Source organism: Rhinolophus hipposideros (genome assembly GCF_964194185.1).
Source record: "Rhinolophus hipposideros genome assembly, chromosome: 9".
In the NCBI taxonomy this organism is placed as follows: domain Eukaryota; kingdom Metazoa; phylum Chordata; class Mammalia; order Chiroptera; family Rhinolophidae; genus Rhinolophus; species Rhinolophus hipposideros.
Genome location: NC_138055.1, coordinates 75,556,334 through 75,574,259, shown reverse-complemented (window position 1 = coordinate 75,574,259; position 17,926 = coordinate 75,556,334). Strand labels below are relative to the sequence as shown.

General features: G+C 33.0%; 1 protein-coding gene across 14 annotated transcripts in view; it reads left to right on the top strand.

The window, feature by feature from the left end:
- Positions 1–17,926, top strand: part of PPFIA2 (PTPRF interacting protein alpha 2) — a 463,335-nt gene that overhangs the window by 133,490 nt on the left and 311,919 nt on the right. The window contains exon 1 of one of the 14 annotated variants that reach the window (XM_081060599.1): positions 5,796–6,241. The exons of 10 other annotated variants lie outside the window; for them this stretch is intronic. In XM_081060599.1, coding sequence (XP_080916725.1) covers positions 6,161–6,241 — 81 coding nt within the window. In that variant the 5' untranslated portion in view covers positions 5,796–6,160. Of the gene's footprint in view, positions 1–5,795; positions 6,242–17,926 lie in introns of those variants that run through there. 3 more of the 14 variants (XM_081060600.1, XM_081060597.1, XM_081060598.1) reach the window with 3 other exon arrangements.

The following is a 17,926-nucleotide window of genomic DNA, read 5'->3' as shown; positions in this document are numbered from 1 at the left end:
CAGTGTTTTGGCTACATATGTAGGGTCATCTTTGCTGCATTTTGTAGAACTTGTGATATAAGGTTAAGGATACAGAAATAGATAGATGTGCATAAATATTATAGATAGATAGATAGAATGGATGGATGGATGGGTGGATGGATGGTTGGATAGATAGATAGATACATAGATAGATAGATAGATACATAGATAGATATGATAGACTGAGAGATAAGTAGATAGATAATCTAGCTGGAAATATATTCTTAACTAGCTTCCATTGCCATTCATATGGATTAAGTAGGATATATTGCCCATCTGGGCTGCAAATTCCACTCCATCTGGCATGGCTTATAACTGAATGCTTAGCTATAAAAGTCTTGGTTATCCTGTAGTGCTGTGGTGTAATATGGTATAAATTGTAGTGATATCTCTCCCTTCCCCCTTCCCTTCCTCTTCCTCCTCTTCTCCCCTCTGCCTCTGTCTTTTTCTCTTTCTCTCTCTCTGTCTCTCACTCTTGCTCTTGCTCTCACTCTCCCACTCTTTGTCCAGTATGACATTTTCTTTTCAGTGTATTTCTTTAACTCCTCAAATTCTTGTCATTCTATCAAATTTTTGAGCTTTTTATCCAATATCCATAAATGAATGAAAGAAAAGTTATATAGAGTTCCTTGTCTTGAAGCAGAATATCTGCAGTTATTTGATTAAAAAATTATGTTGAAGTGATGGATTTGAGCCAAATCCTCCTGACAGGATATGAAATGGTAGGCTCTAAGATATTTTTTTGAACTTTTTATAAAAACCAAGCTGATAACATCCATTTCAGAAGGCTAAAGAGTAATTATTTCCAGGGGCAGGAGGATGTATTAGTTGACTTCTGGAAATCTTCTCTGTTAGTCTATTAAAAACAAATGTCTGATTTCAAGACTTTATTATGTACATTTTTAAGAATGTGCAATTTAGTTACCATTTTGCTTTTTCATTTTCAATTTATTTCTGTAAAAATTCAAGTGTTTGAGATGCCCGGTGTCAAACTTTCTAGAGTTCATAGTCTTAATTTTTTTTATTTTTTGGTGAAAGATATATCTTGAGAGATTTTTGGGGGTAGTCTGTACGTAGCAATTAAAGTGGACATATTATTTACCTTCCGTGTGGTAGACATTAACTGACTATCCCCAAAAGTCTCTCAAGATATCTTTCACCAAAAAATTATGCTACCATGCGCATATTAAATTTTGTTTCACATAGTAATATTGCACTGTATACTTTCACTTTCAAGTTAATACTTAAAGTAGTCTTAGCATAAATCAAAAGCAATCAAACAAAAAATGAAGTTTCTTGACAAGACAAAATAATCTTGGAGAAAGCTATTGGAAAAACTAAATGTACTAAACAAAAGTATGGAAATATGATTCTATGTTTCATGTACAGTAGTACCTCAGTTTTCGAACATCTCTGTTGACGAACATTTTGGTTTATGAATGCTGTAAACCGGAAGTAAATGCTTTGGTTTTCGAACACGACTCAGAAGTCGAATATGTCACATAGCTTCCCCTGAGTGCAAGATCCTGAGGCCTAGCTGTCGGCTGTTTTTGAATATTTCAGAGCTCCTGGATTATGTTAGAAAACCGAGATACCGCTGTATTTTTTTGAGAGAAGAATGTTTTAATTTTACTTGATTTCATAGAAATAGGATGTTGAGTAGATTAAGTTTTTTTACTAATTTCACTTTGGAAAATGTTTATACCTGAAAACGCACATCTAGGACGAGTCATCCCACATCCAGGACAGACAAATCAAAGGTTCACTGTTAAATGAACAGCTCTGCCAGTAGCCAGGGCAAGGCTGTTACACTACTCACCAGCACCAATGCCAAATGGGATGAAGAAACCAAGACTCAGAGGAGGCCCAGGTTAAGTTAGTCATTAACATTTATTAAATTGCATTTCATTTGTCTTACTAGTTATGTACCTCTTAGTAGCCAATGTCTCTCCCACCAAATTTAAAGTTTCCTGAGGACAGAGACTGTATCTTTTATGATTATGCCCCCAGTGCCTGGCAATAGCACCAGCTCTCTACAACTGTAATAGGCAGGCAGGATTTTATATCCTTAGCAACTGTCAGACCTGGACACGACCTTCTCTGTGTCTATCAGGCAGAGAGAGAAAGTTGAGTTGTCTCCAAATACTAGGTCTTCAGAAAACTGAAATAATTTCATTATCGTAAATAGCCGACATAGGAAAAAAAATGTTTGGGGAAGCGTATATATTTTGGCAATTTTTAACAACATTTAAAATAAAGCACCCTACTTATATTAATTATATGCTGTTTCTTTTTCTTGCCTCTTTTAACATTAATTCCTGATGACTTCTTCTCCTCCCACACAAGAGAAATGGAAAAGACCTATTCTTATTGGCCCTAAAGCTTCAGAATCCCTAGCTAAAATAGTTTGCATATTGATACAAATTCAGGAAATATGAGATTATACCAGGATTATGTAATATACCAGAAAAAATAGTTCATTGGCTCCTGTACAATAATAATGAGAAATCTAATGAGTCGTCTGGTCTAAATTACGTTAGAACCAATATACAGGTAAGCATAAAAGTACATGGATGTTATATTTACACCATAATAATCTATTTGGCAAACACATTTTTCTTTTAAAACCCGGGTTTCCAAGAAGCTTCACATTTGTTATGGAGCTTGTAATTTCCGCTCACAGCTCTTTGGGGAGCACACATTATGGGGTCTCACTAAACACAGGAAGAAATATGGTCCCAACAAATACCTTCAAGTGCGAATAAGCAGAATGTCTCCAATATACCACTGATTACCACAGCTGGTATGTTTATTTACTTATTTTATTTTATTTGAGAATCATTGGAATAAATCCTATATGGGCTAAAAAATTAGACTGGATAAAAAATAAAGTAATTTAGCTGCTTAAATACTTATGAAAAAAATGAAACAATTTTTCAGGTTAACTTGTAATGATAATTAAAGATATAGTTAAGGAGACTAATAGTTTTAGCAAATAGGTGATTTATATAGGACAAAGGAAAACACAGTTAAAAAACCATTTGTTTTCTCAAAAAACAAAAGGATTGGAGCTGGTCAAAGGGAAATGGGGGTCAACCTGAAGGAGCTCTTTGTGGCCAAATCTGGGACAATTTGAGCATCAAAATAAAATGTATTATCACCCCAAGTTTAAAATAAATCTACCTGAGCCCATACTGATAAATGAAAAATAACCGAAATAAATGAAACAATAATCAGAGGAGAAGAGGCAAATCTTCTGTACAGAAAAATTTCATTTAACATACATGTAGTTACTACCCACCTCCTGGAAGAAAAGCTTAATTTCACCCTCCTTATCACCTCTTTAATGGTGCACTACGCTTAGTGATTAACTTCCAAAGAATAGAGTATGGAAAGGGAAAAATAGTAACTTTGCCGTAGGAAAACATGGCAAATACTACCTACACCACGTGATGAAGGTTAACATCACCAGTGATATGTGGATATCAGGTACCTAATGATATGATGTGATGAGAAGGATACTTCATCTTTGTGGTATTCTTCGCCCAAACCCATAGCCCTAGTCTAATTATGAGGAAAACATTAAACAAAGTTAATATACACAGAAGCATCAGAGCAGGGGATACCCTATAGAAAACTTGGCTAGTGCTTTTTTTATTATTAAATTTATTGGGGTGACATTAGTAAAATTATTAAGTTGGTGCAAAAGTAGTTGCAATTTAAAAGGTTAGAAGTAATTGCAAAAACTGCAATTACTTTTGCACCAACGTAATACATCTGTTTCAAGTGTACATTTCCATAATATATCATCTGTATATTGCATTGTGTATTCACCACCCAGAGTCAGTTCTCCTTCCATCATCATATATTTGACTCCCTTTACCCTCTTCTGCCATCCCTACTCCCACCTTACCCTCTGGTAACCACTAAACTGTTGTCTGTGTCTATGAGTTTTTGTTTGTCTTATTCCTTTGTTGCTTTCAGTTTTATATCCCACATATGAGTAAAGTCATATGGTTCTTGAATTTTTTTCTGTCTGGCTATTTTGCTGAGTATAATAGTCTCAACATCCATCAATTTTGTCGCAAATGGCATTATTTCATCTTTTCTTATGGCCGAGTAGTATTCTATCATGTATATATATACCACATCTTCTTTGTCTGATCATCTATCAAAGGACATTTTGGTTTCCATGTTTCCATGTCTTGGTCACTGTAAATAAAGCTGCAATGAACATAGGGGTACATATATCTTTATGGATAAATGTTTTCAGATTTTTGGGCCAGTAGTTATTGATAGTCTTCTGAAAACAATCAAGATCACAAATAAATAAATAAATAAATAAATAAATAAATAAATTGATTAATTAAATTAAAAAACAAGGAGAAGCTGTCACAGACCTGAGGGAACTGGGGACACATGAAAGCTAATAAATATGGTACATTGAATGGGGACCTACAACAGAAAGGGGTCATTAATGGAAATACTAGTGAAATCCAAGTAATGTCTAAGCGTTTAGTTAAGAATAATGCACTGATATCAGTTTCTTAGTTTTGAAAAATATACCACAGTAATGTAAGATGTTAACAGTTTGGGAAACCGGGTGAGGGATATTTGAGAACTCTCTGTATTATCTTTGCAACTTTTTAAGAAATCTAATATTGTCCCCAAACTAAAGATTTATTTAAAAATTGTGTTTATTATTTATTTATTTATTTATTTACTTACTTACTTACTTACTTACTTATTTATTTATTTATTTATTTATTTTTACCAGTTTGCTAGGTACACAATTACCTACTCACATAATTTACCAGAATGTAGGAGTCAATCTCAGGAACTGAGAATCATTTTTCTGCTTTACCCTCATTGATGTAAATTTGAATCATCATTGGAGAATCAAAAGGACAAATGAATAATTTAAGTTTTAAGAGCCTATCACCATCATATTTCTTTTATAGACTTCAGGTTCAAAGCAGGTGGTTTCTGGTTCTTGATTATGTATTACTGTGTCATTTTAGATACATTCACAAAGAAATACTTTTGGCTCATTTTTGCCTCTGTCCTCCTGAAGTCTCCAGCTCTGAACCATGTGTAAATGGAACATTTATTTTTACCTCTAAAAAGTGTAGAATGATCTGAATATGATCTTTTCTACAGACTAAATAATTCTTAAAACATATAGAAAAATAACATGCTTTGCAATGCAGCCTAGATGTTTGTAACCAATAATTTTGGATCTTGAGTCAAAAATCTTTACGTATCTAAAAGGTATTTTATTGTTTTCTACATGTGACAGATAAAGTTGTGATGTTTTTAAATGTACTTTTTAAGGCATTGACTATGAAACTTAATGATTTTTGAGTTAAGATGGGGGAAATAGAATACTGATTATTCTCATATCATGATGTTCTTTAGGAGTTCAGAGAAGTAGATATATTTAGTGCATTTTATTTGATAATATTCCTAGTATTATATAGGCTTACTGAATGTATGCCTGGTGCCTCAGTGAAAGTAAAGAATTCTTTAATTTCAAAGAAAGAGCTTTGTACAAAAATTGAACATCTTGTTGAAAATACTGGGAGTAACAAAGAGATTTGGAAACATACAGAAATAAGAATGATAGAAAAATAATTTGTTACTAAATACAGCTTTAAACATGCTTTAGGTTAGTCAGAAGAGGTCCTCAAATTACACTGTGTATGCTTCCCTGAAATGAAACTGTACGTTATTGGTTAACCAGGATATTTAGCATAATCACTCTGCTAGACTGTGGTGGAGGGAGGTGATTATCACTGAGAACAGATGGGCAGGTCCACAGCACTGCCAGATTCTGCACAAGCTCCATTTATTGTTGGTTCTTGCTTTTTTTCCCTTCTGTGTTACATTTTTTTTTTTTAAGCATTGTATGTTCTAAAGAACTAACTGCACAGAAAGTCGGTGGCTGATGACCTTTCATCTTAGATTTCAAACGTAGGAGAGAGGTTCAAAATGTTATTACTGGGTATCTATGAAGGATGGGGCAGATTGCATTTTACCCTCCAGCCTCCCTCAATGCATGCACGGATTTATCTGTCTGCTAAGCTCTCTGCTCTGCATCTGTAGCTCCTTGTGGATTATAGTGTCTCTGTGATCAGAAATGATTTTCTCCGATACAAGCACCGTTTCTGGCTCCCCTAAAGTGCATCCTCCTAATGGGATCCGGTTTTACACTTTCCAAGTAAGTGTGCTTTACATGGCTTCACTACTTAAGAAGTTAATATATAGTCAAACTTTTCATAAAGGGAACTATAAGGACAGGAAAACTGCAAAGTATTAATAAGGATGTAAGAAATGGATAATGTGCATGTTAATCTGTGCTTTAAATATGGAAATAAAATGGCATTAGGATTCTCTGTGAATTCAAGCAAAATAGTAGTGAACACTTAATTTTCATAGGAATTTCAAGTTTTTTTTACAGTATCATACTTGAGGATTTATGAGCTATGTCTCCTAATATTTTTTTTTATTTATGGCTATCATATGGTAAACATTATAGAGTCACTCCCTTTTATATCACAGAGAGGGTAGAATTAAAAGACATTTTATGGAACTTTGCAAACTATGTCCTCTGGGATTAGAAAAATGTTTTGTATTTCATATGCATAATTTAACATAATTCCTATTATTTAATTTCTTATGTGTGCAATATATAAGCAAAAAATAATACAGGAGGCTTAAGTATCAAGTTTAATATGCTTTTCAATTTGAGGAAAAGTAGAAACTCAGTAAGATGGATGATTTTCTGTGTTATCCAAAAGTCAAAATGATTTATAACATAAATATAACAGTGAATTACAAAGCTGTTACCTACTAAATATATTTCAACTGCCTGAAAATAAATCAGCCATCCATCTAGAAAATTGTTAAGTCTAAACTAAACCGGATTCTACTTCATTTGTATCCTCAAATTGCATTTTTCATACTAAGGTTTACTTTGTAATTCAGTCATGTCATCATTACATGAAAAGGGAAAATGAACCTCTTCTCTCTATATTTTACATTATGGGAACATAAACATCCTGCCATTTAATTGTTTTAGCTACATAGTTGTAATGTTCTGGGGGGAAAAAACATAATAGACACAGAGAATTAATAGAGTAGAGGTAGTCTGAATTCTTTTAAAAGATGGCTCTGAATAAATGCACATGTTGTATTAAAGTCTCTTGCCTTTGTATACTATAAACAGTAGATAAAATTACTTTCTCTTTCCCCATTTTATACTTCTATTTTTAATCCTGTCACCTCTCCTGCTTTACACTGATGTCTACTGATAGTGCAAGTCTGTGCTATTACAGAATATATTTGCTTCCCAGTGGCGATCTGGGTATTGTGGCAGTGACTGAAAATGCAAGTGCCCTAGGGCTGTTCTACAGAATTATTACTTTTTTTTTTTTTTTAACTTCTCCGTACACCGAGATATAAACGCTTTTTACAATATCCTGTAGCTGGCTCTTTGGGGCAGCTTTTGACATTAGGTATTCTACTTCAGTCTCTTAAAGTTTAAGGGTCAGTAAGTTCCATATGCTCAGTCATGACATGGGCTCCTTCATGAAGGTCTTGCTGACACCTTTCTTGGCAGATGATATTCTTTGAAAACACACTTGAATGATTTTTAACCACTCATTTTATTGTTGCTGTTGTTATTGATGTGATAACAATTCGGGGAAACACTCTAAGATTTCAGATAAGGTAGAAGTGCTGAAGTTCTATAGAATATGAACTCTGTTTCCTACATTTTTAATTAATAAAATGATATTTGATCTTGAAATTTATAATAGAGTATGTGTTTAACTTTTTGTTGCTATTGTTTGTTTTTGGTGGAAGAGAAGGAAGAAAGAAAGATGGTTTTAAAGTATGAAGGTAAATGTTTATAAAATTGACTCTGCTTTTATTTTCAAAGGTACAGAATTAAACATGATCCCTTTACTTATTTATATACTTTACCCTGTTTTAAACAATGTGTTTTCTTTGGTTGAAATACTGTTATAAGAAATGAGGTGCTGTAAAAGTAACATAACACTTCTCAAAAAAATGTATCTTGTGAAAATGATTAAATTTTCAAAAGTGGTTCTCATTATGGAATGGCATAAATGCATTTATGAACTGATTCTGCATCAAGGAGTTGAGACTTTAATGCTTACTTTCTTAAAATTATTCTAGCACTAGAGTTAACATATGCAAAAACATTTAGGATAGCTTTGCATAAATAATACTGTTTCAGTTTCACCTTCTCATAAATGTTCACACTATCTTGTCATTTTTTGCTGAAATTGTATTTAAATTTTAAGTAAGATTTAGTATGTATTTGACTTGATCATTTCAAAGGTAAAAAGGTAACAAATAAGAAGCTGAAGTATATTTTAATTACAAGACTTTCTTTTCATTGCATTTTAATTTAGTCAAATATATTTTCACTTCTACACATACATGCAAATGATGTTTTTTATAGACCATCTAACACTTAATTTAAATTAATTGCTTTATGTGTGCGATCTCTCTTCTATATTATTATGAATATACTTCTGTCAGCATTTTTCTATTCAGAGGTACCTGAACCCTGGTTGATGCCAACACCCAATTTGTACTATATATTTAGTAAATTACTTATCACTCAAAATTAAGTTCCATAGTATAGTTGCCTAGAATGCCCTTTGATAGAGAAAAATTAAAATCAAATGCTACTAGAATAAAAGATTAATTATAATATCTATGTGCATTAGAACTGTCCATTTATGGGTCTCAAATATATACAAATGGGAAACTCACTTTAAAATAAAATTAAATGGCTATACAGATGATGCCAAAAAAATGTACACGCATTTTAAGAAAGGAAAAACTGCATTAAAATTGTAATACTCAATATATACCGAATAATAAAAGATGAAATACAAGTCACATATATACATTTTTTGGCACCCTCGGTATATAATATAGTATATATTAATGCAGTGAATTCTCCTTAATTTTATGTCCACAAAATGATGTCCCAACATGACTTTACATATAGCTCTAGTTTTGCAAATAAACCACTTACGTGCTTTGCATAACCTGTAGATCGGTTCATCTTACTGTGTTAATCTTCCCAGAGGTATTGAGGACTAACACGCTGCCCCTCATTTCCCAGAGATGAACTGTCTTAACTGGGTGGTTTTCAAACTGTGTCTGCACAGCCCTGAGGTTTCATGGGAGTTTGTCAGTAGTGGCTGGAGACTGTGGAAGAGGAACACACTCTCCTGACACCCTTAATGTTTCCTTATTCTGTACTTCCTTGCTCTGTGCAAGCTTTCATGGACAACAATAGTAACAACAGGCAAAATAAAAGAGTTTGCAAACCACTTCCTCAAACCAAAGGAATTCATTTCTGACAGGAACACTTTCATCTATTGAACCCAGAGAAGAATTATTTCGGTTTAAAATACATTTCTTTGCCAGTTTACCTTAGCATTAGTAACATTAACTGCCAGGACTGTGTGTAAAAAATGGACTGTTGCCTCCTGGTACCCACTGGAGACAAGAGAAAGACACTTTATCCCCAAATATGAAAACATGGTTCTCTGCCATTTCCATGGTTAAACTATTTCATACATCCCTTAAAGGATAAAATCCATCTCCCTAACTGGCATAAAGTGCCCTTTGACGTACTGCTTTACTTCACTTTCCTAGAAAGTTGTCTGCGTGCTTCTGTTGTCTTTGCCTCTTCACTGAAACTGCCCATTGGAAAATTGTTTTTACTTAAAGACTTATCTCAAGTGCCATCTCCCTCATGAAGCCTTTGCTTATTCACCTCATGTCTGCATGCTTTATTAAGTGCCCTTTCTGAGATCCTTTGCCTGTTTATACCACTGTTAAAGCACTTTTTATGCTTTGTTTTAATCCCTGAGGATTTTGTCAATCCCTAGCCCATGGATACTGAGTATCTCTGTTTAATACACTGGAGACATATATTTGAAAGGTAAATGATTAAAATATAAATATTTAGCACAATAAGCAACACATGATCTTTTCTTTTTAGGATATAGGCAGTTGGTGAGGTATAACTATATATTACTAAAGAAAATACCTAAAGATATATAAAAATATATAAAAATACATAAAGATATATAAAGATATATAAAAGTAAATTTGTTTAATGCTAAGCCTTTGTGTACACTGTTGAACTCTTCAAAATAGGTAATAGTTCCTTGAGTAATCAAGAAAAAGCTTTAATTTTATTGTTTTAAATATATATTTCTATGGCAGCTAGACAAAACCTTTCTGAGACTTTCTTTTCTTTACATCTCTTTACTGTTCCTTATTACTTGGCGTTTTTCATATTGAATCAAGAGGAATTTAAAATTTGATTAGTGTATATGTTCCCATTTAGCAGATAGGATTAACACTTCAAATATATGGAAAACTAATAGACAAGCTGGAAATCTCAATTGCATGAAGAATTGCACTCAAAAGCTATTACTGGTAATTAATATGGGACGCCGTATCTTTGTGATTGAATGAGATTGAGGTAATTGTGGCTGTTCGGCAAAGAACCAGTCTTTTTAATATTCTATCATTTTGATCCTACTAGGAGTCCACTGTTACTTTTATATTATTTGGAGTACATTATAACTTCTTAGTGTTGATAATTTTAAAATGTATTGGAAATATCTAACACAATGCTTGGCACGTGTTACATACTTGGAAAAAAAAAGATGAAAGAAAGGAAGTCACAATAGTCCTATAGAAATGATAAGAAAGACAGACCCCTTGGCTTTAGGATTACATAGTCATATAGGCAGAGGGTCCAGATAAATGAAAGAATTGAGGTTTTTCTCTGTCACCCAGTTGTGCGCAGTCATGATTATGAGTGGGAGAGATAACAGAGAAGGTGTTTCAGCAGGTGGACCAGCATATTCAAAGATACTTACTGGTGTGGGGGAAAGGCAGAGGTTAGCATAACTGGAGCATAAGCTGGACACAGGAAATGACTGAAAATAAAATGTGCAAACTCCAGAATATAAAAATACATTTGAGTCTCATCCTCTCAGGATCTTGGAGTCAAGATTTAAGATCCTGGACTTAAGTGAGGACTGACAGGCTTGCATTTTCTGTTTAGTTAGAATATTCGATTGTGCCTTGGCTGGGTGATAGGACCAGAGCAGAGAGAACAATTTAGTAACCTTCCAAAAATATCCAAATGAATTGTCATGATTTCCCTGCTTTTCAGATGAAAAAAACTGATGCTCACAAAAGGTACCCAAAGAGTCATTTATAATGTGGAGAGTAAGTATTATAGTTTCTGTCTGAATCCAGAGTAATGGAAGCCAAAAGTCCATGCTCTTTCCCCTAAATTTTGCTACCTAAAGTGTTGATGGTTCAATATAACAGCAAAAGAATTCCAAGCTCTACAATTTCTAATCTCAATGATCTGTTAATTAAGACATTTATAGAAATTTGGCTTTTCCACTTCAAAAAACTGTACTATAGATTCATTAGGTTTTTAAACTTAAGGCTTTCATTTAGTTATACCTCCTTATTTTGTCTTTACTGACACAATACTGTTCTAGTTGGAAAAACATTTATATAGTAACCGAATTGTCAATAAACTTATATCTTGGAATTGCACTGAAAGACAAAAAAGGGAAATTGAGGGGGAAAATCTTTCCTAAACACACACCTTTGTTAACTTAAGAATGAGCTTGACATCAATGTGGCTAACCATAAAAATCAATGAATAGCCCCTGGGGCTCCGTGTAGGAAATCATAACTCTCATCTGCAGAGGTTTCTGCTTAATAGAAATCTGCTAGGCTCTGTGTTCTGAGTATGGGCTCTGTGTCCTTGTTTTCACTGTTAAATCACTAGCCTCAAGCAGAGTGCCTGGCACATAGCCCTGATTACTAAATATGTATTGAATTGAATTACAAATGGAAGAATGTCTTGCTCTGTATTATGTAGGCATTGCTGATATTCTCATTTAGAATGACCTCCCCACAGGAACACATAAATAGTTGTAAGATCCCCTAGCTGGGTTCCACAAATACATTTCACCTAATTCACCTATACCTAGCTAAAATAGCTCTATATTTCAGGTAATGCCTGGAGGGGAGGGAGATTGGAAATGGGGAATGATTGAGGAAACTCGAGATAAAGCTTTTCATGCACTGAGCACAGTGCCTGGTGGTTAGTAAGAGAGCAATAAACAGCAGTTGCAGCAGCGTGATCTGCAGACCACAATAGAGGTTCAACAATGTGAGCTAAGAGCAGTTAAGGAGCAGAGAAAAATCATTAAGACATACATTCAAAAGAATTTATTAACTTACTGAATATAGGAAACAAAAGAGAAAAAGGCAAGATTACCTCCTAAGATTTTAGGGAGGGAGAGAGGAATATGCAGGAGCAGCTTTGGAAAACAATATATTGAGTTCAGTTTTGCACAGATTGAGGAGACAGTTGGAAACCCAGGTTTGGCTCTCAAGAGAGAAGTCTGAGTAGTAAATGTAAATGTGTGAGGCATCTGCTTAAAGGATAGGGAAAGCTATAGAAATGTATGAAATGACCTTGGCAAAGAATGAGGAAAAGGGGGCAAGTGGGATGGGACATGGAATACTTGGACACATTGACGTATCCAGAATTATCATCATTTTGAGTATGTGAGCTGGATATATTTTGCAAACGCATTTTGGAAGCTTTTTTCTTATCACCCACCTTGAATATCCTCCCTGAACATAATTCAGGTTAGATGCTTCTGGCTCTCTATGTGTGTTTTTGCTTTACTTTGTAAAGGAATTTTGGAAGCTGACATTCCCTTTCAAAACCCTCCTGAATATCATCCCTGAACCTTAATTCAAGTTAAATCCTCCTGTCCTTACACTTTCATAAAGTAAACAGTGTTATGTCCATTGTACTATTTATTATACTACATTTAGTTCTTCACTTATCTCTCTTTACCATTAGTCTGCGAACTCGTGGAGAGCATAAATTTTATTTTACGTAACTACTTATATTTACTTATTGATGCCTAGCTTTGTGTCTGTCAAATAGAAGTTGTCTGTGCTTTTGATTGAATGAATGAATTCATGTTTAAATTGAAGACTGCCTAAAATTAATACATTTTTATTAATTTGTGAAATCATCCAACACAACTTTTTGAGCATCCTTATTATGCCAGACTTTCACAATGGGGAGCAAAACACCTGGTTTCTGCACTCAAAAATCTTAATGTCAGCTCAAGGAAAATTATTCACAAGTCACAGTAACACATTACTTGGTTCTCTACAGTAGACAGACAAAAATGCTTTGACTTTAAAGGAACATACAGATAGTTTTATTATAACTCGATCATGTCAATTCAATAATTCTATTTCCAAATCTACTTTTAATTCTAGTTCACAATTAATTTTTCCACTGTTGCCCTGCTGGTGGCAATGATATTGCATAATGTTAAAGAGCATGTACTTTGGAATTTTAAAAAATGGTCCAAAACGAGGGTGTGGCTATGAGCAAGTAGAATTATTTCTGAATTTTCACTTTCTTTGAGTATTGTAAAAGACTAAGAGTAGGCCATGAGGTCTTCGTGAGTGCTAAAAGGATTATTTATGAAATAATGTATAAAGCATTTTCTTCCAGTAAAGATGGGACTGAATCAAGATTAGCTATTGTTGTTTTAATGATTAATGTACCTTCAAAGTAATAGCATAATTTATTCTACAAATGATGATTTTCGGTTATTCTAAATTTAGAAAAAAATAATGCTAAGAGAACACATTTACAACTTTAATTCTTCAGTTTAAATATTTTTTATGTAAGGGAGTCCACTAAAATATATTTAAGTTTTCCGGATGTTAATTTTATATAAAATTTTTTGTTCTTATAGAATGTAAGCTTTCAAAACATTGATGTTAAGTATTCTTTTGAAATTGTACATGGTTTCTTTTATAACTACATATTTTGTATTTTCAAAATATATTTTTTAAATTTACTTTTCAGTTTAGTTTGTATCTTAATTATGACTTTTATTATCATATCAAGTTTGACACACATATAAATGCAAGTTTAAAATCACCCATTTGTGAAATTAGCTAATTTATATATAATTCAAAATATCTGCAAATTAAAAGAGCAGCTCATTTTGTATGCTAGGTGCTCCATACATATAAAGATTTAAAGCAGTTTACATTTCTGAGAGCCAACAATATTTCATGCTATTATTTGCAGTGGAATTGTCCAAGAATTTCTGAGTATCTCCAAAATTATCAGGCATTTTAATAATATTAAAAAAGTATAACTTTTTAAAAGAATATCAGAGAACGATATTTTAAGTTATATCACAAAGAATTAGTTGGCAATGTTAAATGGGCAACCAAGCAATTTAATTAGGAAGAAATTGATATAACCCAGTTCTTGTAGCTGAAATATTCACAATTTTAATTATGTTGGGGAAAAAATACAGAACTGCCATAGAAAACAATGTTATACTTAATTGTTTTCTATCAGTAAAATCAATGCAAAAGTGACTGTTCTGAACTACAATGTCATGTTACACTGTTCTATAGCATACTGTTTCCTTTAATCCTGTATTTTTGTTTTGCTTATTTAGTACATCATTAATCTGCTTTTTCTAAGATGATCCATCTTTGAAGTTACAGTGGGTCTATAAGAAGTCCCAGGGGTATTTCGATTCATGTTACAAAGAAGCTAAAAAAGAAAAGAAAAAAAGAAGGCTTTGAAATCTTAAAAGATGTACAATATCATAAATAAAACAAAAATTCACTGAAGAATTATGCTTTATTATTGTTTAACTATGTTTTTGTTTTAGATGTTACCATCTAAACAAAATGTTAACATCTAAAACATTTTGTTTAAATATTAAAATATTTAATTCATAAAGAATCAAATGTTTTAACAATAATATAATGCAGTTCAAATATTTGCGTACACATTTCTTTCAGGAAATATTAATAACTTATTTTACATGAGGTCTATAGTTTTAAGGAGCAATTATTGCAATACATAATACGTCAAAAAATGCATTTTGTACCAATCTGCATTTTGAGAACATGTTTATTAAACTTGCCATTTTGACTATAAAGTATTAAGCATCTGACAGAAGATTAGGTGATTAGCCTCATCTTGCGTGTTTGTGTTTGTGTTTGTGTGATTGTTGATGTTGCTGTCTTTGTTTAATTTATGGAAGGAAGTTATAATTATGGACATAATTTATTTTTGTAGAGATTTTAAAAGAAAGAATTAAATATTCCTAAATTTTAAATAAATATATTCATTCAAATTTAATGTCCATTAAATTATATCAGGATCTATACACTTCATGTGAACGTTAGGTGTTCCATTTCAATCTGTTTGATGCTTTACATTAGTAGACTATTTAATCAGCTTCAGTTTTCTTTCCTTATCTAATATTTCTTCTGAAGTTATCACTATTGTATACTAAATATTCTTTCATCTATAACGATGTGGTATAACAGGTTGAAGTCAGATAGACCTGAGTGTTAGTCAGTCTCTGCCACCTACTGGACAGGTAACATAATTTCTCTAACTTCACTTTTTTTTCATCTGTGAAATGGGGTGAATAGAATTACCAGTCTTAAGGGACTGTCATTAAGGCCAATTGAGGTGCTCACCACGGGGCTGAACATGAACAAGTGGAAAATAGGTGTGCCTAAATCATTCTCTTCAATAATATTATTAAAGTATCAAATATTTGAATGCAATACTTAATTTCTTAAGACTGTAATTACTTCTTACTGTCAATGCAAATTCTCCCTGGGAATTGAAATTGGGCTTTCAGATTTTATGTTGTTGACTACAATTTATTTTTTCCTTCCTTTCTTGTGGATGGGTGTCAAAGCTCCTTAGAATTGTTATAGAGATTCTCAAGCTTCAGAAGACATAACTATCCAAAATGCAGGCTTCCAAGTGCCAAATCCAGAGATGATTCAGGAAATCTGGTAAGGGCCAAAGAATATTCATTTTAAACAGAGTTACAGGTGATGTCTATGCAGAAATGTGACAACCTGGGAAACAGTGACAGAAGATAGAGAATTTTTAGCACTAAAAAAGTTACTTTCTATTTGAAAGATAACTGATGAGCAGAGGTTAAATATCCATGAGGTTTAAATAATTATCCTATTTTAGAAAGACTTGCTTTTTTTTTTTTTTTTTTTTTTAGTTTCAGGTGTAGAAAACAATGTAATAGACATTTATCATTTATATCCCTCATACAGTGATACCCTCCTTCCCCCCTCTACTACCCTCTGACATCGCATACAGCCATTACATTTCCACTGTTTCTATTCCTAATGCTGTACTCCACTTCTTGTGGTTGGCATTCATTATTGTTAAGCTTCAGCTTCAGGTGTACAGTGCAGTGATCAAGCATCTACATCATCCCTGAGGTGGTCTCCCTAATAAGACAAGTGTCCATCTCGGATATCCTACAAAGTCTTTATAACATTATTGATTATATTCCCCAAATTGACTTTCATATCCCCGTGGCAATCTTGTGGTTACCAATTGTGTTTTCTAATCCCGTCATCTTCCCCCTGAGCCCCCCCCCCCGTCCCCTCCCCCATTGTCTCCATTGTCTCCCCCTCCCCCACATCTTGCAGCCCTCAGTCTTTCCTCTATGTCTCTGAGACTGTTTCTGATTAAAAAGACATGCTTTTGATTTGTTGGGATGAAGGCATTTAGTTATTTCTTTCATGGGCCAATTTTTAACTCCAATTGATGTGTGAATTGTGAGGATTACAAATTACTACTAAAATAAGCTGATTAAATCAAGGAATAGCCCTCAGTAATGACAACCTTTAGTTTAGCCTTCTTTTAGGGCATATGTTTGTCATGAAATTTCCCAATTCAGACTTAATATATTTCCATGTCAAGAATGATATTTATCTGTTGTTAATTAATGATTTATCTGTCACTTAGAAACTGTGTCAAATGAAACAAATACTTTATCTACTACAGTAAATAACAGTTTTGAAATTCTGATTTCAAATTACAGCTTGATTAAAATACGTGTTCATTAGAACAGGGGTGTTATGTGGTTGCTATTCCTGTACTACACAATTTTCAAATATCAAGAATAATTCCTCCTTGTGTGTTTGGTCATTATCTTTATGCCTTCTGCTGAATCTCAGTATTAATGCCTAGAAAGTGTGACTTTGCTTTCATAAAATATCTGCTCTTATGCCAAGATATATTTGCAAATTCAAGATCACAGGTTCATAAGAAAATCCATGAGAAAGCCCTACTATATGATTGATTGTAAATTCACTAGTTGCTTATCCAATTTTTAAATTTAGCTTCAATGAGAAGAAAATTGGTAATCTTATTCCAATATAGGAAAAATAATCTTTGATATTAAATACATTTTACCTGTTATAGAAAATAGATTTAAAATACCAGAATTATTAGTGTTGATTAATGTCTCCAACTCCTGCACTTTGTGATATGTTTAAGAGGTGCAGTGGTCACTATACAAGTGTTTTTAACATCTAGCACGATCAGTCCAGAGCAGACAATGTTTTCTTTCCAAGGTATCATGTTGTGATTAAAAAAGTAAACGATTTGGAATCAGGTCAACATATATCCTGACACTTACTACTAATGTAACTTTGGGTCAGTTATTTAACTACTTTGAATTTCAGTTCTCTCACTATACAACGAAAATAATAAAATTGGTCTCACAAGAATTTTATGAAGATTAAAAATAATATAAAGGAATTGTATGAAGGTTAGAAGTAAGTAAACTACCAAGTACCTGGTAGACTTTTTACAATAAAAAATGATGATCGTGACAAGGAGAAACTGGTAATAATAATATTAATAATACCTGGTTTGGTTTCTAACCTCCAAGATAACCACCAA